A 19,459-nucleotide genomic window follows, 5' to 3' on the forward strand; every position below is an offset into this window, starting at 1 on the left:
CATGGATGTAAGGCTTGTGACCTCTTTCTCCACATTGTTTATATCCTTGAGACCGGTCACTCTCACATGCAGTGCTCGCATCCGCCTTCTTTGTTCCTCTTCGAGAGTCATGTTGATAAGCGTCGGTGTACAAGGAGTTTCTTGACCTTTCCCTTTCTTGGCGACCTCAATCCATTTTTCAGCCTCGTCCGCCTTTTTGTGTGTCCTTGTTATCATCTCCGCCCATGAAGACGTCTTTGCCACACTCAGTTTCTCTTCCTCTGTGATCATCCTTACGTGCTCCTTAATTTCCTTGATTTCATCTATTACCGAGGGTTGAAATTCGCCTTCCTCTAGTCCATTGCTTACTCTATCAGCAAGCTCCTGTTTAAGGGCTGAGACTTCTTTTTTGAGTACCCGTATCTCGGCGTTTGGGTTCTCCTGTTTGAGGACTGAGACTTCTTCTTTGAGTGTCTGTATTTTTGCGTTAAGGCTCTCTCTCTCCTTCTTCCACTTTGCGCCTTCATTGAAGACCATCTGAAGGAGGTTGGCCTTCTCATTCCACCATCCTTCCATCTATGTTTTCCACTCCTTCATTTCCCTCTCCATGTGCGCCATCCGCTTATTCGTGAGCATGAAGGTTGCCTTTGCTCGCGGCTTGCAAACAGGTGAGACATTGGCGGCTTCCGTGTCCTGTGCAGGGTCTTCTTCAAGTGTGACAGTTTGTGCAACACCCATCAAGCCTTCATGGCCTTGACGTTGATCCATTACGGTGAGGTCCAAAGAATGAGAGAGAGAGAGAGAGAGAGAGAGAGAGAGAGAGAGAGAGAGAGAGAGAGAGAGAGAGAGAGAGATAGATTTGGGGGGGCGGGGGGGGGGGGGGGGGGCACGATAGGCAGAGGAGGGGGGGTCAGTGTGATAGAGAGAGGGAGCAGGGCGGGCATCGTGCGAGAGAGAGAGAGAGAGAGAGAGAGAGAGAGAGAGAGAGAGAGAGAGAGAGAGAGAGAGAGAAATGAAATGAAATGTTATATTAACGTCTTCAAAAGGCCAAAGTGACCTATGAGACCAGAAAGTTACAATGCGGTGTATCTGATACAAAGTCAGATTAACAAAATAAATTAAACTAGGATAACAAAATATAAATACTGCGGGATCCTAAACTAAGCAGTACAATGTGAAGGCAATATGGGAGGGGAGTAGAGATCCATCTTCATAGGGATCCATCTTCATCTGCACTGTGGACGACGAAAGAGTATGGCTCGAATCCTTTGCTGTAGCCTCCTTCGAAACTGTGTAGCTCCTCTTCCCCATCGGGGTCGTCTAGATCTCCCTAGCTCCAATGCTCGCTCTATGAGAATGCCAGTAGTGCGGGTAGACCTCTCCACTGTTGGCTGCTCCTCTGTCTGTTCTTCTGGGTGTACAATATCTAGTGTAAAGAAATCTGTGATCCGTCTCTGGGGTTGTCGCTCTTCAGCTCTCCTCAGTAAAGTTTCTCTATGCCTATGTAACTCAAGTAGATATAGCCCAAGACATCTCTGATCCTCATAACTCATGACCCTAGATAGAGGCCCAAAACCTTCTCTGAATAGACAATTAAAACGGCCTCGTATCTCATAGTACACTGTGCAATGACATATGTAATTTACTTCTGTCTCTGGCTCTAGATGGCATAAGCGGCATATCCTGCTATTTGCTGGTGTCCCTCTGAACCTGCCAGTCTCAATCTCGAGTTGATGTGATGACGTGCGTATCTGGCCAATGGCACAGCGCAGACCATGAGAAAGATGCGTGTCCATATAGCTAGGTCGAATCACAAACCCATCCCCCGTGAGGTGGAGAAGATGCTCTCTATAGAAAGCCATCTTCGTGCCCAACTCCTGTAACGGCTCTATCCATGTCCTCCTCGTGTCCAACTAGATCAGATCCTGACGAATAAGTCTATTAATCTCTACCCGTGTTAGAGACCTCAAGGGTTCTTGTCAAGGGTGCCTGTAGAGAGTATTGAAAAGGAGGCAACCTGTCCATGGTGAAACCATGTGTCTGAAACCATGATGCCATCTGTGCAAACCAGCATGATGTATCCCCATTAAGAGCTAATTTTCTAGAGGACTCTAGAGCCACCAAAAGATAGAGAAGTTAAATCAAATTAAATTAAATTAACTTAGAAAAGGGAAGGGGGGGGGGGGGGGGGGGGGGCGATAGATTGAAGAGGAGGGGCGCGATAGACGGGGGGCAGCGCGATAGAGAGGAGGAGCGGGGCGGGCAACGCGAGAGAGAGAGGGAGCGAGGGAGCGGGAGTGAAGGGCAGGGGGGTGCGGGAGAGAGCGCGAGAGAGAAAGGGTGGGGGGGCGGGCAGGGAGCGCGGGGGGGCAGGGGCAGCAGGGCAGGAGGGCGCGAAAGACGGAGGGGAGGGGGGCAGCGATAGACTGAGGAGGGGGGGGGACTGCGCGAGGGGCAGAGAGAGAGAGAGAGAGAGAGAGAGAGAGAGGGGGCGGGGGGGGGGGGGGGGGGGGGGGGGGGGGGGGTGGTGGGGGGGCTAATAGAATCCTGTGTGCTGTGCCGTACGCTGCCCGAACTGATGTGCGCCTGACCTGCTACCTGCTGTATGCTCGCTGCAGTGCTGTTGCCAACTGGCTGTCGCTGCCCTCCGCTGCAGCTGAAGCCAGAGCTTCACACCCGCACTGCCCGGGAGTCTCCTAGAGCTGCTCACGCCTTCAACCTCTGCGTGTTTCTGCACTCAACGCTGCTGAGAGATGCTTTAGTCCGTGGCTACGATAATTACATTACAACCGAGTGCCTTTTGCATTTGGCGAGCTTCCCTAGGGCCATGGCTTGTAACGTCTGCACAGATTGAGTTGTTATGCAGACATTCGAGCTTTGCCTGCCATATTCCGCTGTGGGGTTTACTTGGGGCTTGTCCTTGAGCCTTGGCATGCAGGCTTATATCCACACTTGAGAGAGAGAGAGAGAGAGAGAGAGAGAGAGAGAGAGAGAGAGAGAGAGATTTTATTATTGTCCTCGGAGGTCAAATATGACCTAAGGGACCAAAGATACATGCAATGTACTATTTGTGGGGCTGATAAAGAGTCTGAGTACCACACACTACTAGAGTGCTCAGTTTTTACTCACATTTGAACTTGCAGTGAGCATAATGTGCATAGTCGATGGGACTCCTCTCCATTGCCCCAACGCCCCGTCTCTGATTGAAGGGAGTTGAAGATACGCCGAATGGCTGCGATAGTGTGTATTGCGTATCTCGGCAAGGGGATAGGCTCAAGCATATAAGGGTGAGTACGGTTTCCTCTTTTGGTGAAGAACATAGTTTTGTAGTTGGGGGCAATATAGGTGGTGTAATGTATGAAGCATGACCCACCGGATTCCTCCCAAGCGGTAATACATTGCAATGCGTTGTAGAAAAGCTTCATTCACTTGGGATTCTATTGAGGCATCATGTAGCAAGCGTAATGCATCCCATCTCCCAAACTACTTCTTTATGTCTTTCATCCATTGCGTGCTCGAGATCTTGCTTTTTTTGCGTCCGTTGGACTTTTTCGCTTGCTTCCCATGCAAATTGGCTACTCCTCCTTGCCCTCTTCGTTGCTTGATATTTTTTGACCACATCAATGAATGTACATCGTATTTCTTTAGCGCATCGTGTCATGCTTCCAATTTTCAACTAGAAGTACAAAAATGTGTGCTCTTTTTGGTGTCATAATTTTCAGCCATACATATTGTTCGTGCTTGTTATCTTTTATAATTGATATAAAATCTTCCAATCCTTTTTGAATCATATAGCTACCCCTCCTTGCCCTCTTCGTTGCTTGGGATTTTTTGACTACATCAATGACTATACATTTTATTTCTCTAGCCCATTGTGTCATTCTCATTTCAATAAGGAGTACAATATTGGCTTAGCTAGTTAGTTCATCTATGCCAATCCCCGCATTCCATGGGCATCCATTGCAATTCCAAATGCATACTTTCAATCATAACTCGGCCTCATAGGTCATTTTTTTTCCGGAGTTCCTTCCATTCTAGTTTCACCATAGTTTTCTAGCACCCGCCTTCAGTTTTTGCTCCCTGGTGGCTACCACACTAACATTGGGTGCCACGATAGCTGTTCTTACACCTTTCACCTAGACGTATAATCTGACGACAGAGCACCTTGCTAACAAATGAGACTGCTATTTGACATTATCGAGGACGAGCAGGTGACCTTATACACTCCTAGTCTCGCAGGCTAACCACTGGCATTTTGCGAGTGGGGGTCAAGAACTGAAAATGAGGCCTTGGCCTCCCTTTTATAATAATGGCCGGCCACACTGGTTGGGTTCACACTACGCCCGCCCGGTCATTGGACGCCCATCACGATGGCGTATGGGCTAGATCCCCTCTCCTACGAGCGAGACATAACATTTTGTTGTCCAAGCTGATCATCAAACCTTACGATACTTTCTCACACAAACGAAGTTGTCTGAGAAACACATGCGATGGGCAAACATCTTATCAATGTTCCATTTTCAGATTATGCATGTGGAAGGGAAAGAGAACGTGGTGGTTGATGTGTTGTCACGAAAGCCCCAAATTTCGGCAGTGTCAATTCCGTACCAATGTGAACTAGATAAATGAAGACAGAATATGGTGAAGATTCAGATTTTGCAAGGATTTATGATCAACTTGTTGATGGGCAACATCATGAGCACTATATGCTTAAGAATGACTTTCTCATGATGCATGGAAAGCTATGCGTTACTAAACAGTTACGACCAAATGTTTTGATGGAAAGTCATGCTCCACCATATGCTGGGCATCGTGGAATTGATGCGACAGTGAAAGGGTTGAGGCATTCTTCTATTGGCCAGCTTTACATTAAGATGTTGACACATTTGTAAGATCATGCTTAGTATGCCAAAAACTCAAATTTGACAATCAAAAGTGACCGGGATTGTTGCAGCCATTGCCGATCCCTGATAGGCCATGAAAAAGCATAGCGATGGACTTTATCTTTGATCTTCCAAAAACGCAAACAGGCAATGGTGGAACTTGGACTATCATTTGTAGGTTCAGTAAGCAGGCCCATTTCATTCCTGTTAGGAAGAAGATGAAGCCAGAACACATGGTCAAGATATTCATGAGCCATATCTTTAAGTATCACAGGATGTCTCAGTCAATTGCTAGTGACAGGGATCCACGTATGACGAGTCTTTTTTGGAAGGTATTGTTTGAGAACATGGATACTACGCTAAAGTTCTCATCTTCGTTTCATCCACGAACTGATGGACAGTCAGAAGAGGCAAATTCTATTGTCGTAGATCTGCTCGAATGTTATGTGTCAGAGCACAAGGCAACTTGGGAACACGATCTTCCATTGGCTGAATATGCTTACAAACACTGTTCATACGTCAAAAGGTAAGGCACCATTTGAGATAAGGGAAGGAGGGAAGAAAGTCCCACCCATTTTGCAAAGTAAAAACAAGATATTTGAGGCAGACAAATATGTGCAAGATATGGATGAAACATACAGGAAGATAAAGATTGCTCTTGAGAAGACTCAAGCTAAGCAAAAGAAAGTTGCTGATCATCACCGTCGTGAACTTGTATTTTCACTTGGTGATTGAGTACTTTTGCGCTTTGAAAAGGCCAGGTTAAGGAAAAAGAAAGGCAAGGAACATTTGTTTCCTAAGCTAAGCATGCGATGTTATGGTCCTTTTCAGATTTCAGAAGAGACCAGCGATGTAGCTTACAGGTTGAAGCTACTTGAAGGCTGGAAAATACACAATGCTTTTTATGTCAACCTCCTAAGCCCTTTGTTGGTGATGTGCCAGAGAATATGCTTGATGAGGAACAACCCGAAGTGGAAGATTGGATGAGATTCTTGTTCCTGAACAGATATTGGCACATAAGGAAAGGAAGGTTAGAGGAAATGTTGCAAGACGCTATTTGGTGAAGTTCAAGAACTATCCATCTTTGGATGCTAAATGGATGGAAGAGTTTGAATTGGTTGATTTACCTCAACTATTGCAACTATATCTTGAAGCCTTTAAGATGGAACCCACAGTGACTTGATGTAGCCCTATGGAGCAAGGTGAGAGCATGGTTCATGATGCTCAAAGGAGTAGTTAAGCAATTGTATCTACTCTTTCCATACAGAATTTGGCTAGAGAAGTTTGTGCTTGAGAGTACACCAGAAGACTTCCATGCTTGATATATGTGGTAGCCAGGTTGGTGGGATTGTCTAATCGTCCAACACTACATTTTTGGAAGTATGTATATCTTGGATTCCCATCATAGAATATATGTGATATCAGGAGATATAGCACGTATTATTGGCATGCAAGCGAGGTTGCTTGCAATATTTCAAGGGTGGGGTGTGTCACCAGGAGGTGCATTTTTCTTGTTGCCTTCTTTAAAGTTTAAATATGTACTACATATTTTCCCTGAGAAAGAGATCCTTCTATTAGTTAATAAAACTGTCCATAGGGCTACAACCACCTCTACTAGAGAGGGCTACAACAATCATAAGGGGAGACACTCCCGATGAGAAAAAAACATATGTACAATGAGGGCTAAATCAGGAGATGGGAGGAGGGAAAAGCCACACAGGTGGACGGTAGTGCCATCTGAGCTCACCGCGGACCATGGTGAAGAAAGGCCCAGGGCGTCGGAGTCGAAGGAACGCCTCTCTACGCTCCCGCATGCGATCAGAGCTGCCCTGAAGTCTCTCGAGCTGTCCCATAAGAGTATGGATCAACTCCAGCCAAAAAACTCTAGCAGTCTCTGCTGGTGGCACAAGGCGAGCCTCGAGGATGCAGAAGCAGCAGGCCCGCGAGATGAACTAGAGTGTCAGGCCACAAACGAGGTCCCAAGGGCCAACACACATCTCTCTCACTGCACCACTCCTGTGGAGTAAGCTCTGTAGTAGCAGGCTGGAGTGTAGGTCGACCCCCCTGGATCACTATCAACCTGCTAGTGGAGGATAGCTCAAACTGTAGTGCAGGGCCCTTGAGAGTGGACCAAGCAGCTGTCCTCCAAGTGTACTGTCGTGCTGTGGAAAGAGCTGGCATCAGCCGAAGGACCCAAAGCTAAACCTGCTGCGCCATGGGACAGTCCCACAGACAGTGACACTGACTCGTCTCCAAAGGATGGTCACAAGCTACGCATGCTGCCAGAAGGCCACTATGTACTAGCCAGCTTCCCATTGCGGTAGCTCTATGTGCAACTAGCCACTGAAACAAAGTGACTTGCAGCGGCTGTCTGGCATCCCACAACCTCGCTCAAAAGGCTGACAAGAACTCAGATGTGAGACCCTCCTCCTGCCAATGAGGTGCTGGTGCAGGACGAGCCTCTCTCCGTGCTGCTAGTATGTGACGTCCCAATCGAAGCGTACTGAAAGAAACGGACCTCTGGATGGTCGACTGAAGAGAAAGGGTCCCTCCAAAACCACTCCCCAGGATCCCACTGCACTCGTGCCAGTGGATAGCTCTCCCAAGCCCACAACCTCAATGGCCTGTCTCAAGAGCTGTTGGGTCAAGATCTATGACACAATTCCTCCCGCAGATGCCCACTACTCAGATCCTTTGAAAACAACACTCTGCAACCCGTGGGGCCTCTACTGAGACTCTGTTTAATCGACCCTCGCCCTGAAGGCCCCCATCCATTTGGGCACTGCTGTCTCTAGAGGTGTAAGCCACTTAGCTGGTACTGCCTCTGTGATGTCCTGACACATGCTTTGCACCCCTCTCATGCCCTATAGCTGGATGCTCTGAAGCTCCTCTGACAGACCTGAGAATTGTAGGCAGTCACCTAGAGTGCGTGCTGGACCCTCTGCCATGGGACCCCAAGAAACATGAGGCCTACTACCAACCAAGTGGCCTCTTTAAGTGCTGACGATGGGGTTCCAAACAAGGGGCGTCTCAAGCGCTCCTCCGTGCAAGTGGGCTTGTGCTGCTCCAGGCCTCTCCGCAGCTGCTCCCAAGAGCAAAGCAAGCTCCTAGTAAAACGATCCTCAAGTCACCTGCTCAGACCAACTCTGCGCATCTCTGTGAAAATCCATCTCATGGAAGGTCTCCAAGGGCCTGCTGCCTGAGGCACTTGAGCTCTAAGCCGCTGAAGCAAAAACTCTTTCTAGGGCTCCTCCCTTGGAAGCAGTCTTTGACAACAAACTTGCCAAGAAGGGCTCTGCTGCGCTCAGCTGGGACTATGATTCCCAACCCCCCATGAGAACAAGGTAGAGTGATGACCTGCCAGGCTACTTTGGCCCGGGCTATCTGAGTGTCACGCCCTGTCCAAAGAAAGTTCCTGATCAACCTCTCTACCTGACTGATATAGGAGCTTGAAAAGATCCAACAAGATGTAATGTACCACATAGTAGCCAACAACACCTGGTTGGCCTCTGTAACTCTGCCTGCCAAAGAAAGACGAACTGAGCAATCTGTTGCTTAGGAGACGGGTCCAAGCCAACCTAACAGCCCAAGTATCGAATTGTAGTCCCTGGGGGGATCCATCTAAAACCCTCACCTGGTAGCCAATCACGCGTAGGAGCACTGCCAACCGAGAGAGCACTGTCTTCCTCCAATTGATCAGTGCACTTGATGCACAACAAAACGTCTCAAGAGCCTGCTCACACCTGTGCAGGTTGGCCTCCTGGCTCTCCAAGTACAAGGATGAGTCGTTTGCATACTCAGCATCCAATAGCTCATCGCCTTGAATAGGGAGCGCTAAGCCATGTAGACCAACCTGCTGTGAAACCAAGAATCTGCTCATCCCCTCAACATAGAACAGAAAGAGGAAGGGGGCAAGAGGGTAGCCCTGTCTGACTGAACGTGTGAGCATGAAGCAATCTCCTCTACCTCCTGCCAAAAGCACCTGATTGTGTGCACGTCTGTAGAGAGCTGACACACCTCTGATCCAAGTATCTGAGAAACCCATCCTGCGTAGAGTGCCCTCCTAAAAGTCCCAGTCAACTCTATCATAGGCCTTGTCAAAATCGAGAAGAAGTATCACCAGATCCTCACCACGGAGGCACGCGAGGGCAGATGCCTCCCAAAAAGTGAAGATGTTGTCAAGGATACTGCACTCCTTGACAAAACCTGTCTGGGTCCCATGTATAGTGCTCTCTCGAAGTGGCTGAATCCTCAAGCTCAGAGCCTTGGATAGAATTTTGTAGGTTGAGTTGACTGTTGAGGATGGTGATGGGCCGCCACTGTCGAATCTCATCCAAGGAGCCACCCTCCTTGGGAATGAGGTAGATTAAGCCCTCACTCATGTTGTTAAGCATCTCTCCTATGTGTAAGATGTACTGAAAAGCGTTGTAGAGGTCTGGGCCAAGCAAGTGCCAATACTCTAAGAAAAAACTAGGAGTCAAACCATCCAAACTGAGACAACTACCATGGAGAAGTTCTTTGAGGGCCACATGGAGCCCCTCTAGTTGAAGAGGCAGCTCAAGCCTGTGGCACATCTCCTCAGTCACAAGACAAGGCATCTGTGCCCAAACGTGCTCTGTGCATGCATCCTGATGCTATGACTGAGGCTCTGCTGACAACAGGTCACGGTAAAAGTCAGTAGCAACTGCACGCATGTCCTCTGGCTCTGAAGCAACTGACCCGTCAGGCCTCCTCAACTGGCTGACACTGGCATGCGCATGCCGGGGTCCCACAGTCACAAAGAATGCCCCCGTCACTCTGTCACCCACCTGGGTCCACCGAGATGCGTGTTGATGGAAAGCAAACTCATGATGCCTCTCCTCTATGCTAGCAAGCTCTTGGCGAGCCTACTGCAACTGCTCCGCCAACCAAGGATTGTCTGGGTGCTGCTCCTGCATCCTCTACAAGGAAGCAACGCCTCGTTAGAGATGCCGATCCTCCTCTTTCGCTGCAGCTAGATGAGCCGTAGACTCCTGAAGAAAGAGTCGACTAAGCTGAGCAAGTCCAGAGGCCACTATGTCAGCAGGAAAGTCCTGCGTGTATAAGCCCTCTGTCCATAGAGCCACCACTCGCTCTCTGAGCTTTGAATCCAACAAGATCCTCTCAGGGATGGGAAACATCGTGCTCCCCTTCCTCTGCCTATCTGTCACAGTGAGGGTCACTGGTGCATGGTCCGAAAAAGATCTCCCAGCCAGAATGCAAACTGGCCCTGCCAAGTCACAGAAGTGGTCATTGGCGTAAAAGCGATCTATCTAGATAGATTCACTTCTCCCACTCTATGGTCTGAGCGAGAGAAGGCCAAGCTGTCTGGGGGCCTCACAAAGCCAAAGTGCTACTAAACATCTGAAACCCTCAAAGTCATATATAGCCTCTCCCAAGCTGCCAACTTAGCCCTGTGCATAGTAGCATGGCTACCTCCAGTCCTCCAGTATGTTGAAGTCACCCCCAATGCACCATTGCTCTGCATGCGGCAGAGACTACACAATGTGAGACCAAAACCCAGCAAGTGCACTTGCCACATGGCGCATAGATGTTTAGGAAGCCCAAGAGGTGGCCCTCAACCTGCATAGTAATCCACTGAGCCCTGCCAAGCACAATAATGCCTCTGCCGTAAATGGCGTGTTGCCAAGAGTCCGCAATAGTCATACATACCCCTCCCTGGATACCACCATGTCCAAATGCAACTGACCAAAATGTCTCATATCGTCCACGCAAAAACTGACCACAACGTCTAGTGCGGCTCTCACAAAGATGATGCTCCTACAGCATAAGAATATCAATCTCGCCGCCCACAAGGCATCGCTGAAGCTCTTGACGCAGTTGACCCCGTTGGCGCTGAAACTGGGGCCAACCTAATCCCTACACATTCCATGAGACAATCCTCATGGAGAACGAGAGAACAGATGCTACAACAACAACTAACCACGCTATCTTTGAGGCTGGCTTGGATGGGGAATAATCCGCATCCCCTAGATAGGTGTGACTGCAATTTTTGTCTGGCCTAGGACTAAGAAGAGCGTACCGTGTGTAGGGCAACCTCCTATGTCCAAGAGTCCTTACGTATGTATACATAGCATGGTGGGCTCTGCGTATCAGCAAAGAAGTGTACCACAATGTGTCTACATCTTGTCGAGTTTGGAGGTGTCACTGAGAACTTGGCCAACGGCCACAAAGTCTGTACCAGGTCTGTAACCCCCAGGTCTCCCATGTGGTGAGAGAGCTGGAGGGCTTGTGCTTGCAGCCACTTCAACACTGAGTCCAGTGTCCACTCTGACTAGGCCCTCCCACATAGGGGAAAAGAGAAGCCAACTGCCGTGTCCAGGGCCTCTATCCCTCTAGCTGCAAGGAACAATATTTTCACCAAGAAACCGAGTGAAGTCATAGGCGAAGAAGTCCCACCTACGACGAACGTCGAAGCTCGTAAGTCCACGAGGAACTGCTGCAAAGGGAGATGTTTTCACCTGGAGGGGGGTAGGAAAGAAAGATTGTCCCTCTCTCGCCAAGCGACTCGTGGCAAAAGCGCTGCCAAGAGATCTCCTAGCAGCCGAGGAAGGTCTTACCCCATGGGTCCGCTGTGGGATAGGAGCGGCAGGAGAGGAGGAAGCGGGGGGGGGGGGGGGGGTAAGTGGGGGATGGAGAGGTTGGGGGGCAGGGAGAGGCGGAAGGAGAGGGGGAAGGCAGGCAAGAGGAGGGGGGTAGGGACGGTAGGGAACTCTAGGGGAGGAGGGGTTGTCAAAGGAGAGGCTGAGGTAGAGGGAGGAGCGGGGACCTCGTCTTGCTGAAGAGGGTTGAAAAGATTCCCTGTGGGAACCCATTGCTGCTAGGCTGGAGCCTGGTGACCACCCGGAGGGCGAGGCTGGTGTGGTGGCCCCTGTGGACGCAGACCACGAACCTGTTGCCAGTCCTCCTCTGCCTGAGCCCCAGGCTTGGAGGGTGAGGCTGCCTGAGTATCCTATGACTCTGTTTGCTGCTGCTGACTAGTCCTAGTAGTCTGGGGGTGAGCCTGAGGTGAAGGTCGGGACCTCCTCCGTGGATAGCAGGCCTTCGCAAGATGGCCCATCTGGCGACAAATGAAACACTGATTCGGAAGGCCCGAATACTCCACGCTCTGGCAGAGCCAACCACCACTCACCCGAGGTAGAAGAATGACCTTCAGAAGGGTGTGGGTGTCTCGCACCAGAACACGTACTGTGGGAATGCCAACTGCCTTGGCAGCTACAGAGGCTGCCGTACGAGGTGTCTTTAGGACGGTCCCAATCTCTGAGCCAATCCTGGACAGGAGCGGAAGGTGCTCTCCTCTCAAGCCGGGGAAGTAGACCGAAATGAGAAGGTGTGCCTCCTCGACATGAACATCGGTAGCTGGGTCGAAACCGTGGGGCCACTGTCCAAAGTGAGCTCGAACTGCTCGGATGGCCAGGGGGCTCATCGCAATGACCTTGGATGCCATCTTGGGAGTCTCGAACTCTATCTGGTAGTAGCCACGTCCAAGAAGTTGAACATCTAGGATCTTGCCCACATCTGCGAGAAGGCGGGCCTAAAGGAGATCATTCACCTCCCCTCTCCTGGGTCTGGTGTCGAGAATCTTGCAGATAATAGAGGTGGTTTGATGAAGGCGCGCCACCTCTGCCCTCTATGTGCGCTTGTTCGGCGAAAGAGCAAGTCGAATGGTGGGTTCTGCGGGGTCGGGCGAGGGGGCTTCATTGGGTCCTTCTGTGGCGGAGCAGAATCCTCCATCTTTGTCTAGTGCTGCGAAGGCGAGCGAAGGGGAGTCGAGGGCGTCGATGCGAAAGAAGCTAGTCGGTGTCGCTGTGAACCAACACTGAAAGAAACACGAGGTGGGGGTGGGGGAATGTGGGTAGGTTGCGGACAGCACGAGGAGGGGGAAGTGAGGGGCGGGCGGACAACTCAGGGCAACGCGAGGGGGGGGGGGGGGCAGGGTCAGGATAGCGCGAGGGGGAGCTGAGGGGATAGGAGCGATGGCGAAGGCGAGTGCGACAGCAGCAGTGAGCCAATTTGAAAATCGAAACTTGTTCTTGTTTGGTCATATACTACATATTTTTATTTATTTTCCCCGGAACCCTTGAAAAGGTGCAAGTGGACATCGTGTGAAATGACTGCGGCCGAACGGATTTCTCACATCGGGAATCTACGTCGGTCAGTCTAGGACTGGCGAGGCCTAATAGCACACTGAATTCTGATGAGTGTGGAAGCCTGTGTACGCTAAATGGAATTTGGGCCACTCGGCAAGTCACTTAGAACTTTGTAAGTTGGTGGGAACTAGGAAATTAAACCAAAGGGGAAAATTGGACAGTTGGCAGTAGCAGAGCAACATGCAGGACACCTCAGCAAGAGGGGCGCCCAAATGAGAGTGAAGGCTGATTTTAATCCTCATTGTGCATTTACAATGTGTGTGTGAGTAGTGGGTGCAGGTTCACAGCTTTAATGGAAAGATTGCCTTCTCCTTTGTCTCATGTAGCGCGATGATTTGCTCTTGCGCATCTCTCTCTCTCTCTCTCTCTCTCTCTCTCTCTCTCTCTCTCTCTCCCCTTTGCAGATATGGTAATGCCCCACTAGTTGGGCTTCTCAGTTGAGTGTACAGTTCTGGAGGTTTTATGCGCATTTGCCAAGGCAAGAGCCTTCTGAACAAGAACCAGATTAGCTAATTGCTAATCCCCCACAAGTACGCACAGTTCGATCGCGAAAGATTGCAAATTTGGAGAGTTTTCTTGCTTGAAAACTCGTCCAAATCACAGGGGGACTGTCCCATTGCGTGCTGGAGCCCTTGGGTTACGCGTAGACGTTCTCGCTCCTTAAAAAACAATCCAAAACAGAGAATTACAGCCTGCTATGTTTTTCTGCAGGTTTAGGGTTTTACACCTGAAGTGCAAGAGAACACCAGAGGAGCCTCAGGAAGGCCTTGGCATGCTTGTAGAGGGCTTTGAGAACCTGGCAGTGACAAAACAGGGAATTACACTGTTACAGCTCATCGGAAAGCTTCTAAATTGTGAGGAAATCTGTCCTAGACAGGTAATTTTGACCTATAGGGGTTTTGGCGTCGTTATGTTACTGAAATTGGGTCAAAAACCTGCAATTTCAGCCCTCGCCAGGTTTGGACATCTTTGTGGTACTTTGATCTACGTGTTCGGATCGTCTGTTCTTAATTGAATAAAGAAATACCGAAAGGGGCGCTTGTCTTTACGGCCTATTAGGTGTCGGTCTTCGTGTGTGCAGTGACATTCTAGTCGTTGGACGCATCTGAAGCTCTCTTTCCTTCTCAGTGCTCTGTGTAAAGTTATCAGGTAGTTGAATTAGTACCGCCCTCTATTGTGTACAGCCCGGTTATATGGTTCCATCGACGGGATAGTCACTTTTTCTTCAAAAGGTGCAGCGTCGATTGTTGTGGGTGAAAGCAACATAGAGTTTGTCGTTATGGCAGAGAAGAGAGACCAAGTACCTGAAGAGGGATCTTCCTCACATGGCACAGAGAAAGTTCCTTCAACTCTTCAAAAAGAGGACAGGTTGTTCAGAGCTCAACTGCGTAGCTGCATGGAAATGTTTCAATAGTTGGCTAACAACTCAAGGATGTAGGAGTTCTTACAGGCTCCGACATAAGGATTTCAGGCTCCGACACAAGGCATGACGGAGCTGTTGCAGAAAAAGGAGATTTCCAATGCACAGAGGACTCGTGATGCTCGAGGGAAAGCCCATGTAATTGAGCAACCAACGCTGTCCATTGATCCCAAGAAATTTGCTTTACCTGGACAGGAACCGTTCGTGAATGGTCAAGGGAGTAATGAGCAGGCTATGCGTCAGACCCTTTCGTTACCTACTTCCTACCTTGGTTATTTTAGAGATGGTTCAGTGTTTCAAGCTATGGCTGGACCTTCCACAGGTTATATGCCAGGGAATGTGTTTGGGACAATGCAAACAGGCATGGGTAACGATATGTATGGGAACATAGGTGTCCAACCAGGTTTTAGGGTGCCTATGGGCAATTTTGAATGCCTCGAACACAATTTGGTATGGCTGGTTTTTTGCAGCCATATGCCCAAAATGCAGATATGCCAAGTAAAACAGGTGATGTGAGTGCTGGAATGGTCAATCTTAGAGCACCACTTTTATGGGCACCTGTTTATGACAATGTGACTCCTCTAAGTCAACCTAAGGATTACAAGGAAGGTGGGCAGGGAGTGAAGTTTGAAATTTTCAGGGGAACTGAGGATCAACAAAAGGCTTTAACCTTCATACAACAGTTTGATGCAGCTTATGCTCGAGGAAACTTCATAGAGTCTTCGAAGATACTGAGGCAAGGTTGCCCCCTCAGTGCCGTATTGTGTGCCGTTGCCAATGGCCCCTTGTTGTTGCATTTGGATCACTTGACTTTGCTTGGTCGTCTTCATGGGTTGCAATTACCCTCTGGAAATGACTTATTGCCCAGGCTTATGCCGATGACTGGTTGTTCATGCCTCGTAATAACTAGGATGACATGCGAGAGATTATGCAGACATTGGATACGTTTGGGCTTGCAGTAGGCATTAAGGTCAATTTCCGAAAATCCAAACTCCTGTCTCTTAATGCACATGACTGGCATCATCTTTTGTGGCCTGGAGATGTACTTGATTTGCATGTGATTGTCAGACACTTGGAGTATCCTATTGACGGGAAGGTAACCAATACTTAGCAATTGGATTGGGTTATGCAATGCTTGAATGCCAAATTGCAATATTGGAAACTGTCCACATGGCCATTACATGTTCGGCTCCGTATTGTCTAGAGCACCATGATGGCATATGTTCAGTTCGACTTGCCGTTGTTGCATTGGCCTCTTCCTTGCCTCACATTGCTCATGTCTAATATTTTATCTCATTTGTGACCCACTAATTCCCAATAGAAAGGGCTCCATTTGTTATCAATGAAGAAACTCTGCACTCCGAAGCGTTTTGGGGGACTGAGTATTTTGGATCTTTGCCGCCACGCTATTGTGAGGAAGGCCATGTTATTACCTACTCTTGCGCAAGTGTCAGCGGACAGTCATGATTGCCTCACTATGTCAGCATGTTACCACTTCCGCCTTTAATCACTGGAGACCTCCCCCTGGGAGATTGTGTATGGCAGATGGTTGGTCATATTCCTGGTTGCTCGGTTACCTCTAGTTTACTCCTTGCTTGGAAAGCCGTTACGGCTCATCTTTCATGGCATGGCAGACAACAATCAAATGGGAATTGGCTACACTTGGAAAGCATTTACTGGAGTAGGGCATTCTCTCTTGCTCTTGTTGACCGGTCGCCACTCTAGGCATACTTCCTTTCTTGTTGAGGCATACACACGGTGAATGATGTGGTTGACACGTCTAGGGATATGCTTCGTTTTTCTCAAGCAGCTCCACGCTTTGGTCTGGGCATGCGTTATCGTCAGATTTGGAGCGCGCTGAGCACATGTTGGCTGTTTTCCTGCCCATTCCGCCACTAGCCAATGGATGCCGTACGTCGGATTGGACTTTATGGGACACACCTTTTGCTGCTATTTCTGCTAGCAACATTTATGCTTCTCTCTTGCATGAGTCTTGGCTGGCTGACCATTGTAATGAGCTATGGTCTTTGTATAAATCTGATCAATGGTGGAGAAAGGCTCTTATTGCAATTTGGAAGAGCCATTTTCCTCTGAAGGAACGTCTGTTTCTATGGCGTTGCTTGTTCGCCCTGTTGGAACCCTCCTTAGTGCGCATCACATCAGCTCTTCTCGTTGTGTCAGATGTTCAGTTTGTGAGAGACTGTCAGACACCCGCTTTGGGATTGTCGCTTCACCAGGGCCTTCCTTGACTGCATATCAGCCTGTATGCTCCTCCACTTTCCCTCGGCAGTTTTCCACAAACGGTTCTGGGCTTTTGGAACTCTCCTTAGTGCGCGTCACATCAGCTCTTCTCGTCGTGTCAGATGTTCAGCTTGTGAGAGACTGTCAGACACCAGCTTTGGGATTGTCGCTTCTCCGGGGCCTTCCTTGACTGCCCTGTACGCGCCTCCACTTTCCCTCGGCAGTTTTCCACAAACAGTTCTGGGCTTTTGGCATTCTCCCAACTTCCCTTCATTGATTTGTGGTCTTCTTCACATGGGTCAGGTTCTGGTCTCTATGGTCTTTGTGACGCCAAAGCAATTTTCGCATGTTCCATCAGCATGATGCGAATCTCTTCCTTCGTTCAAGATTTCACGTAGGCAATCCTTACATTCTTCCCTTGATGTTGGGAACTCCCTCCATATCCTACAGCTCTCCTATGAGCCTTCACATTACAGAACACTTCTTTGTTCTTCTCTTTGTATCTGATCTTTCTGATGGGTTTTTCTCACTTTGAGGTTTCCCACTTGTAAATTAATCAAAAAAATTTTACAAAAAAAGAGTGTGTGTGTGAGAGAGAGAGAGAGAGAGAGAGAGAGAGAGAGAGAGAGAGAGAGAGAGAGAGATGTGGCTGTGACTCTTTATAGGGTACAGAGGACCGAGTAGTGCCGCTGGGCATCAATGAGTTTGCAGTCCGGATGGTGCCACAAGCAGTTTTACACAGATTGGATGGTGAGGGACACTTTTCATATTTTTGGTTTTGTGACAAGTGTCACCGTAGTATGTTCCTGACCATGTTCAAAGAACCAGAAGGAATCAAGATCTCTGCCACAGAGCATCCTACTTCAGTCGGTTTGGAGACATTATATCAAGCTTACGAGCAAACTGAAAAGTCTTAACTAGGGAAATAGATAAAGCAATTCAAGATAGGGCAGTGTATGCCAGCGACACAGATTTCACACAAAAGGGATATAGTTTCACATGAACTTGACTAACTAATTCCATCAAGGGGCTTCTTCGCAACTGACATGTAGGCGTGAAGTGGTAACTCAGCTCTTGCCAAAATGAGCTTGTAGTGCAGGCAATTCCCCTTCAAGTGATCACAGCTTACAGCCTTCTAGGTCTTTGCTGGTTGTATGATGACAATACTTGGAGCATGTACATTTAATGTAAGGTCTGTATGTGGAGTCTTTGAGAAGTGCAAGCTAATGAAGGACTACAAGATATGCTCCATCCATTTTGGGGCATGTGATGCAATGTCAGGATAGGCAATGCACCAGTTTTGAGGGGTTTCTTTACAAATATTTGTGAAGCTCTTCATGTATAAGGTATAAAGTTTACGAGTACGATGCATGTGATAAGGTGCAAAACAGGGGCTCTTCAATGAGCCTAAATCCTGTGCAAAAAGGGAAGTTGTTGTCGGCTTATGCTTGATCGCTTTTGCAGCAGCTTTCAATGATATTTCTTGTGATATTCACAAAGGTGCCAGATGGTTAATTGCTGCACGGATTATGTCTAGCTTTTCATACCTGACATGTATGAAGGGAAATGGCATTGTTGCATCCTTTTTGTTTGCAATTTGCTGTATTTCTTACTATCAATGACCAAACATCAATAAAAGGATAATTATGGAATAGTCGCTGTATTTCTTACTATCAATAAGTGGCTGGAACAAACTGTAATTGTATTGATCGGTGTGTACCGCATTTTGGACCTTGGCATGAGCATGCTTGATTGTGTTGAATTCTGTAGATGCTATTTTGTCGGAAGCCATATCAATAGCTTTTGCTCTCGTCCAATGGTAAATCCTCGACTGGAGTGCTCCTAAACAACTGAGAAGGGTTTTGAGACTTTTGGACAAGCAAAATGTAGACTAATCTTAGCTAGTATTTAGGAAAACTTGAGGATATATAATGCATAATGCATTTTGAAGATATCTAATCCCTGATGCATGTAATATATTAAAAACTTGTTGTTTCCTATGTTTTGACAAACAAGGCCTAGTTTTATGGTTTTGCAATAATAATGTGAGGCCCCTATTGGTTTAGCCAAAATAGCCGTCTTCTTTTAGGAAACATAACAAATATAAGAGACACATGTGAATGGAGGTTGGGTGAGTTTCGATATCAAAAGTCCCACATAACGTTGTGAATAAAATGTCAGAACAATACCAAAGTTTTGTCCCACGGGGGTTCAGAAGGTTTACCATGTGGTACCACATGAGTGTACAATAGGGGGATTTTTAAGAGGAAAAAGACAATATGTATGTATATAGTGTGTGTGTGTGTGTGTGGTGGGGGGTCAATAGGGTTACCATGTGGTATCACATGAGTGTATAATAGGGGGCCTTTTAAGAGAAAAAAGATTATATATATATATAGATATATATTTATATAGTGTGTGCGCACACACACACACACACACACACACACACACACACACGCACGCACGCACATTATAGAAACACATATAGAGAAGATTGCAAGCATATTGGTTGGTGTGGAGCATGTTTCCACCACTTTGGTAGTTGACAGAGCATAGTCAAGAGCTTGCACAAAATAGGGCCACCTTGAAACCATTAGTGCGTATCGTCTCTAAACTATACCAATTGGAATTGTTTGATATTGAACCGAATTGCTATGTTCATATCACTGAGCTAGAATAAAGGAAATGTCAAAATGATGTTCACAAACATGTCTACAAGCTCGTTGCCTTCAAATTTCTAAGAC

At 48.0% G+C, this 19,459-nt stretch overlaps 1 protein-coding gene across 1 annotated transcript in view; it reads left to right on the forward strand.

Moving 5' to 3' along the window:
* LOC147419538 (uncharacterized) overlaps window positions 1-18,366 on the forward strand; it is an 89,499-nt gene extending 71,133 nt beyond the window's left edge. The window contains exon 7 of the mRNA XM_086506079.1: window positions 17,378-18,366. Within this exon, the coding sequence (XP_086362205.1) occupies window positions 17,378-17,629 (252 nt within the window). The 3' untranslated portion in view covers window positions 17,630-18,366. The remainder of the gene's footprint in view (window positions 1-17,377) is intronic.
* The last annotated feature ends 1,093 nt before the right edge of the window (window positions 18,367-19,459 follow it).

This window comes from Adiantum capillus-veneris, chromosome 29, assembly GCF_014529385.1.
Source record: "Adiantum capillus-veneris isolate H3 chromosome 29, ASM1452938v2, whole genome shotgun sequence".
Taxonomy (NCBI): Eukaryota; Viridiplantae; Streptophyta; class Polypodiopsida; order Polypodiales; family Pteridaceae; genus Adiantum; species Adiantum capillus-veneris.